The 9,053-nt window shown below is 38.2% G+C and overlaps 1 protein-coding gene across 1 annotated transcript; it reads left to right on the top strand.

Moving 5' to 3' along the window:
• The first annotated feature begins 2,679 nt into the window (after positions 1 to 2,679).
• LOC126632650 (F-box/kelch-repeat protein At3g23880-like) lies at positions 2,680 to 3,504 on the top strand. The gene has a single exon (XM_050303094.1). The coding sequence runs from the start codon at positions 2,680 to 2,682 to the stop codon at positions 3,502 to 3,504; it is 825 nt and encodes a 274-aa protein (XP_050159051.1).
• Positions 3,505 to 9,053: the final 5,549 nt, after the last annotated feature.

Raw genomic sequence — 9,053 nt, 5'->3', positions numbered from 1 at the left:
CAGCTGGGGAATGTGGGTTTTATAGGCTTCTTGCTTGCTCACTGCCCCTCGCGTGGGCGATGTGGGACTCAATGGAAGAGAAAATCAGAATTTCGGCCGGAAATCTACACCCACTTTAAACGGCCATAACTTTATCAAAACTCAACAAAATCAAGCAAGACAAAAACTTAAGTTGTATCCCTCGAAGCGACGAAGAGAATGGTACCTCACACGACGTCTGACTCATCGTGGTGTGGCCGGAAATTGCCTCGAAAGCCACTGAGATCGCCGGAAACTGGGTAAGATTCAAATGAGTATAACGTTTTCAATACTCAAAAAAATTGAGTGAAACAAAAAGGAAAGTTGTAGCTCTCGAAGAGATGAAGAGAATGGTACCTCACACGACATCTGAATCGTCGTGGTTTGGCCGGAAATTGCCTCGAAAGCTACTGAAGTCGCCGGAAACTGGGTAAGATTCAAATAAGTATAAATTTTTTAATACGCAACGAAATTGAGTGAAATAAAAAGGAAAGTTGTAGCCCTCGAAGAGACGAAGAGAATGGTACCTCACACGACGTCTGACTCGTCGTGGTTTGGCCGGAAATTTCCTCGAAAGCCATTGAGGTCGCCAGAAACTGGGTAAGATTCAAATGAGTATAACTTTTTCAATACTCAACGAAATTGAGTGAAACAAAAAGGAAAGTTGTACTACTCGACGAGACGAAGAGATTGATACCTTGCACGCCGGCCAACTCGCCGTTGTTTGGCCGGAAAACCAAAACGTTTTGCCTCAAGGGCTGGTACATGTGAACTTGTGACTCCAACTAGGTAAGAGCCAGATCTAATTTGGGGCCTTCTATCCTATATTTGTGGACAACCATCAAATGCTAAAGATTAAACAAACATAATATGTTCTACTGCTTAGCAAAAAAAGCTACAAACCCTTTGCTTATCAACAAAAAAAGACAAGTTCTTGCACTAGATATACTTTCAAATTACGTTGAGTAGCAACCTGATATATGTATTCGGACGAATTATAAAACAATTGACGCACTCCTGGCTTCCAAAATTCAATTCTTTTACTTTATATAAACTTGGAAAAACATAATCGGCATCCAAATTAAAGTTTAGTCTTATTCAATATATTGATTTTCAATCGTTAATTGATATACTATAATTTGGAACTTCAACGCCTAGACGCATGCTTATGTGTAAGAAATTTAAAGTGTCAAATTCGGCACATTATTCTTCATCACTTTATTCACTTCCCCTTTTTTTTTTTTTTTAATATCCTAAATAAAACCTCCCAATATTGTACTAATTAATTATATATAAATGATTATGGTGTGTTTAAACTTCTTTCATTAATTACTACATATTGTCTACACTCACAATGTTTGCCAGCTCGCTGTATAATCAACTTAAATCAGTTAAATCCATCATGCAATGCATTTCCTTCCAATTTTTTGTGATAAACTAATAGATAATTGACTAAATAAACATCCTGCAAAGTTTCATTAAAAATTTCCAAGTTTTTCTTACAATTTCCGTGGTTTCCATGTAATTTTTATCGATATCGATATTATCCCGATATTTCCATCGATATTTCCGTGTTTTCGAACTACCGATATTTCCGATATTACCGATATTTTCTTCCTTGGTTGTGATACGATTGTAATTACACTGTTGTTCCAGTGATTTAGAGAGAGAGAGAGAGAGAGAGTGTGTGTGTACAAGGGTCATTTCACCAATGAAATGTCCTGGAAGAAAATATGCAAAGTAGATTCTGTGACCATTGCATCAATACAACAATTTTGTCTTTCTTGTCATATTTTTTTACTATCTCATGAACTTGTTCTACTCTTCAAGAAAAGGCAAACACAAATAACATTAAGAAGAAAGAAGAACAAATAAAATTAAACATTTATTGATGGACATGTGATTTTTGAATAATGTTAGGTACACTAAATTTGTGCATGTGTTGGTTTTATATCAAAACTCTAGCTTAAGTCACTGGTTCCTTAGGAAGCAAGAACTTGAGAAAGAGAAGAGAATGATCTATTTGGCTGTGTAGCATGATGATTGATGTATCATGTGTGACAATATATGCACCAAGGTAACAAATTTTGGAGCTTAATTGTATATGCAAAGGAAATTGTCTGCAAGTTTGAAACCTCAAACATACAAAATGCCACCACATTGAATCATCTTTCAATCACTACGACCTTCTAATGTGACCCTAGCTTAGGCGTTTACCAGAATTTCTTGTTTTTGTACTCTGTTGTAAAAATGATATTTTAGTTGAATCACATACGATCTTATTTCGTTTTTAGTATTTCTCTCAACCTCCATGTAAAATATTGGCCAAAAGTAACAGCGCAAGCTCCCAGGATGTAAAGGGAAGCTTCAACGCTAGATAAAAAATTGCAATTAGTGGGTTTTACTTTTCCACCACAATTAGAAATTAAAAAGACATATTTCCTCCCTAGTCTTCTTTAATATTTTCACTCGGATAATAACTCAGAAACCAAACCGACACATTAGGGTTACATGGAGGGAACTCACAAGAGTCATTGTGGAAGCTGAACTTTAAGTAATCCTTGTTTTACGTAAATAAAACTCTAAGTGGAACGATAACATAAATCAGTAATTCTAAATCCGAAAACCCTAGACTCAAAAGTTTCATGTTTCAACCTAAGCATGTCAGACTACTTCCCACCGGAGCTACTCTTCGAAATCCTTGTACTTCTCCCTCCCAAGGATTTGATCCGATGCATGTGTGTTTCCAAAGCTTGGAATGCTTACATCCGCGACGGACGCTTCACCAAAAGGCATCTTCAACGCTCCATCAATACCAACTCCACTCGCACCATTTTATTTAGTCTATGGGGTACCATTTATCCCAAGGATTTCTTTTTGATGGCTCTTTCCGACGACGATTTGTTCAGCACAGCCGTAGAAGTTTGGCAACCGTTGGTTGAACGTCGCGGCTGGGGTGAAATATCGATATTGGGATCCTGTAATGGCGTGGTTTGCATTAAAAGCACTGAAAATGCTGAGATAGCTTTGTGGAATCCTTCCATTCAAAAGTTCAAGAGAATTCCCTTCACACCCTCAGTTTCAAGTCCTCAGTATGGATTCGGATATGATTCGACTAATGATGACTATAAACTTGTGGAAATTGAGAAGATCTCAACTCCGTATTCGGTAGACGTTTCTAAGTGGTCTTGGGAAAACATTTCTAATGGTTCTTGGTCCTATTGTGTTACTTTGACTTATGAAGTGCACGTTTACAGCCTAAAATCCAACTTGTGGAAGAAGATCCAAAGCATGCCTTCCAAAGGCCTTGAACTTGTTTCGAAAATCCAATTTTCAAAAGGTGCTATAAATTGGGTGATGGCTAATAACAATATGAGCATAATTTTAACTATTGATCTTGCCACTGAGAAATATGGCGAGTTTTACTGCCCGGTCAACGGCATTTTGGATATCAGCATTGAGCTGGAGGTCTTGGTGTTGTGCTAGGATAGCACCAAACCTTTTAGAACCAACTCTTTTTAACCCACAAGAAATATATCAAATGAAATGCAAGAACAAAATATTAAAGACACCAAGATTTTAACGAGGTTCCTCAACAGTCAGTGTAACTGGAGTACGTCCTTGGAGCAGTAGGAGCTCACCCAATAATCCACTATCAACCAAATGGGAGTTTACAAAGTGTTGGTAATCTCACAACCCAAATAACCCAATACACCCAATAGCTCTCACACACCAAAGAAACAAATAGAGGAAGAAATATAATGAATAATTTCTTCTCTATATAAAGCTCAAAGCTATTACAACAATAAAACTTTGATAGAGTGAGAACTAACCAAGAAAGAAAATCACCTTTCTTTCTTATATGGGAGCTGCGTACCTCTTTTCTTCTTTCTGCTGCTCCTTTCTATTTTCTTCTTCTATGCGACAACCTTTCTCCTCTCACCAAAAGGCAATTGTTGCTGTTAGTTAAAAACCCCAGGAGTCCCGTGACTTCTCACATGGACCAAAGAAAAAACTTTAGACAAATTGCACTTTTCTTTTCCCCAAAACAAGGAAGAAACATAATCATGTTGTCTTTTTTTTTTCTTTTGATTTGTTTAATAGCCACTTGGCCACTTATTCAACAATCTCCACCTTGGCCAAGTTCCGAAAAAACGCCATGATAAGCCAACCAACACAATTAACACACAACATCACTCCCAAACACTAGCAAGAGAACAACTCATGCTGAGCCAAATGCTCCAAAACTCCTACTGCTCAACGCCTTCTTTATATAGGCATAATGTGAGCCAAGTTCAAACAGTGAACAAACTTGGCTACACTAACAACCTTAGTCAACATATCAGCGGGGTTGTCTTTATTTGGAATCTTCTGGAGAATGATTTCCCCTTCACCAACAATTTCACGAACAAAGTGATAACGCACATCTATGTGTTTAGTCCTCGCATGATGAACCTGATACTTAGCCCAATAAATGGCACTCTGACTATCACAATGTACCTTCACCTGCTTCTGATCAACCCCCAAATCTCTAATCAGCCCATGTATCCAAATGGCCTCTTTTATAGCTTCAGCAACTGCCATATATTCAGCCTCTGTAGTAGACAAGGCAACAGACGACTGCAAAATGGACCTCCAACAAACTGGCCCTTTAGCCATAGTAAACACATAGTATGTAGTAGACTTCCTTCCATCCAGATCACCTGCATAATCTGAATCAACATAACCAACTGCAAAATGACCAATACCAGAGTCATATCTCTCAAAGCATAAACCAACATCTCGAGTACCATGGAGATACCTCAATATCCACTTAGCTGTTTACCAATGCTCTTTACCTGGATTATGCATATATCGACTCATCATGCCAACTGCATGAGCAATATCCGGTCTAGAGCATACCATTGCATACATCAAACTACCAACCAAATTTGCATATGGTATATTTTTCATTTGCAGCTTCTCTTTATCAGTTTTAGGACACTGTAGAGAACTTAATTTAAAATGAGGAGCCAAAGGGGTACTAACTGGTTTGGTTGAATCATGAACTCCAAACTTCCGAATCAACTTCTCAAGGTATTGTCTTTGATTCAAACTGACCAAACCCTTCTCTCTATCTCTAGTGATCTCCATGCCAAGGATCTTCTTTGCTTCACCAAGATCCTTCATCTCAAATTCATTCTTCATTTGCTTCTTCAATTTTTCAATCTCTTCAACATTCTTTGAGGCAATCAACATATCATCAACATATATCAATAAATAAATGAAAGACCCATCTTGCAACTTCTTGAAGTATACACAATGATCATATTGACTTCTAGAATAATTTTGGACTCTCATAAATTTATCAAACCTCAAATACCATTGCCTTGGAGATTGCTTCAAGCCATAAAGTAATTTCTTCAACTTGCAAAACAAATTTTCCTTCCCTTTCACTATATACCCATCCGGTTGACACATATAGATCTCTTCATTCAAATCACCATGTAGAAAAGCCGTCTTCACATCGAGTTGCACAAGCTCAAGATCATATTGTGCAACAAGAGCTAACATAATACGAATTGAGGAGTGCTTCACAACTGGAGAAAATATTTCATTGTAGTCAATGTTCTCCTTTTGTGCATACCCTTTAGCAACTAATCTTGCTTTGAATCTCACATTGCTTTTCTCATCAGCATCTTCCTTCTTGGCATACACCCATTTGCAACCGATAGCTTTCTTGCCCTTAGGCAATTTAGCTAACTCCCAAGTCTTGTTATTCAAGAGAGAATTCATCTTATCACCCATGGCATTGCACCACCCCTCATTTTCTTCACTCTCAATAGCTTCCTCAAAATTGGATGGAATCTCATCAGTGATAATAGGAAGAGCAAAAGAAACATAGTCACTATACCGAGCTGGCTTGGTAATTTGTCTCTTTCCTCTATTCTTGGCAATAGACTCTTGAGGTGAAACTTCCTCTTCAACTTGAATAGAATCTTCAAGTTCAACTTCTTCAACATCCTCATGGTCTCCAACTTCTTCACTTGTAGTGGCATCGACATCAGCGGAAATAGGATTTGAAGTACCAGAGGCAACTTTCTCAAGCTCCACCTGTTGGACATCTTTCACATTCTTCTCAGAGACTTTGTACATACTTTCTTCATCAAATGTCACATCTCTGCTGATTACAAGTTTTTTCATCTCTGGGCACCATAACCCGTAACCTTTGACACCACTACTAAAACCAAGAAAGATAGCCTTTTTGGCTCTAGGATCAAGTTTATTTTCAGTCACATGAAAATAAGCAGGTGAACCAAAAATACGGATATAGTCATAATTAGAAGAAGGTTTTCCAGTCCATACCTCCATTGGTGTCTTACCCTGAATAGCAGCTGAGGGTAACCGGTTGATGATGTGACATGCATAAGTAACTGCCTTTGCCCAAAATGACTTGCTCAAACCTGACTGAGACAACATACATCTAACTTTTTCAAGTAAGGTTCGATTCAATCTTTCTGCAACTCCATTTTGTTGTGGAGTTCCCTTGACACTGAAATGTCTTATAATCCTTTCTTCTTTGCAAACTTTAAAGAAATGGTCGGATGTGTATTCACCACCATTATCCGATCTAAAAATCTTAATCTTTATCCCAGTCTGGTTCTCAACCATTTTCTTCCAACCCAAGAAAATGCTTAGCACCTCACTCTTGTGCTTCATAATGTAGACCCAAGACCTTCTTGAATAATCATCAACAAAGGTCACGAACCAATGTCTACAACTCAAAGAGGGAGTCTTTGTAAGACCCCAAACATCCGAATGCACATAATCAAGAATGCCCTTTGTCTGATGTACAACAGTACCAAACTTCACTCTAGTTTGCTTCCCCAATACACAATGCTCGCAGAAATCAAGCTTACAAGTCGTGGCACCTTTTAGAAGACCTTGTTTCACAAGCCTTTGTAGAGCTTTCTCACCGGCATGGCCTAATCTCATATGCCACAGTCTAGTAGTATTTGAATCAGATGTGCCCATATTTTCAGAGTCTACAGATGCTTCACCTGTCACAGTGCTTCCCTGCAATAAATACAAATGGCCACATCGAGGAGCTTTCATCACAACAAGTGCACCATAAGTAACTTTCAATGTCTGTCCATCTGAATGAAACCTGAAACCCTTGGATTCTAAAGTACCCAAAGAAATAAGATTTTTCTTCAAATTCGGTACATACCGAACACCTATCAACTCTTTAACCATGCCATCATGCAACTTCAAACAAACTGTACCAATCCCTTTTGTTGTGCAAGGATTGTCATCTCCCATGAACACAACGCCACCATCAAACTCTTTCAAGCTTGAAAACCAATCCTTGTGAGGAGTCATATGATGAGTACAACCCGTATTCAACACCCACTTAGTAGCACAATCAAATGATGAGGAAATGGTTAAAGCAAAATCAGAAAAATCTGTTTCAACCTCAGCAACATTAGCTTCAGAACTTTCTTTGCCTTTTGTCTTCAATTTAGGACAATCTTTCTTCCAATGGCCCTTATTACGACAAAATGCACATTCATCCCTTTCCAAAGGTTTTCTACCTTTAGAGTTTCCTCTAGGTCGAGACTGTGATTTTTTCCTACTAGAAGATGATCTTCTCTCTGATGATCTACCTCTAACAAATAAAGCTTCAGAGGTACTATCATGGTTTTTATCTCTATGCCTCATTTCATAATTCATCAAGGCATTTGACACATCTTCAATTTCACAGTTTCTTTACCATGCATAATAGTGGTAACAAAATGCTCATAAGAGTCCGGCAAGGAATTCAACAATTTAAGGCCTTATCTTCATCCTTAATATCCTCATCTAAATTTAACAAGTCGGCAATCAACTTATTAAAAGCATCAAGGTGTCTAATAATTTTTGTACCTTCTTTGTATTGAAAGCGGTATACCTTTTTCTTCAAGTGTAGCCGATTCTCTGCACTCTTCGTCATATACTTGTCTTCCAATTTTTGCCACAACACACTTGCTACCGTCTCCCGCATCACAAAATACTTCTGAGTTTTTGCAAGGCACAACCGAATTGAAGAGCAAGCCCACAAATTTAATTTCTCCCATTCCGGCTTCGACATAGCTTCCGGCTTCTCTCCTAAAGCGGCAAGTAGATTTTGTTGAGCCAACACATCTTTGACCTCACATTGCCACATCTCGAAGTTGTTTGTGCCATCAAACTTTTCCACTTCGAACTTTGCATTTTGCACCGTAGTTCTTGCAAACCCGGAGCTGCTTCCAAAAGGATTTTCATCTTGCCCGTCTGACATCTTTGGCAACTAGACAGTACCCAAGAGCAACTAGTGCTCTGATACCAATTGTTGTGCTAGGATAGCACCAAACCTTTTAGAACCATCTCTTTTTAACCCACAAGAAATATATCAAATGAAATGCAAGAACAAAATATTAAAGACACCAAGATTTTAACGAGGTTCCTCAACAGTCAGTGTAACTGGAGTACGTCCTTGGAGCAGTAGGAGCTCACCCAATAATCCACTATCAACCAAATGGGAGTTTACAAAGTGTTGGTAATCTCACAACCCAAATAATCCAATACACCCAATAGCTCTCACACACCAAAGAAACAAATAGAGGAAGAAATATAATGAATAATTTCTTCTCTATACAAAGCTTAAAGCTATTACAACAATAAAACATTGATAGAGTGAGAACTAACCAAGAAAGAAAATCACCTTTCTTTCTCATATGGGAGCTGCGTACCTCTTTTCTTCTTTCTGCTGCTCCCTTCTATTTTCTTCTTCTATGCGACAACCTTTCTCCTCTCACCAAAAGGCAGCTGTTGCTGCTAGTTAAAAACCCCAGGAGTCCCGTGACTTCTCACATGGAACAAAGAAAAAACTTTAGACGAATTGCACTTTTCTTTTCCCCAAAACAAGGAAGAAACATAATCATGTTGTCTTTTTTTTCTTTTGATTTGTTTAATAGCCACTTGGCCGCTTATTCAACACTTGGGAGGCTATCTATGTGTTTGTATTCATAACTATA

The sequence above is a fragment of the Malus sylvestris genome, chromosome 8, assembly GCF_916048215.2.
Source record: "Malus sylvestris chromosome 8, drMalSylv7.2, whole genome shotgun sequence".
In the NCBI taxonomy this organism is placed as follows: Eukaryota; Viridiplantae; Streptophyta; class Magnoliopsida; order Rosales; family Rosaceae; genus Malus; species Malus sylvestris.
This window is presented reverse-complemented; position numbering and strand designations above follow the sequence as displayed.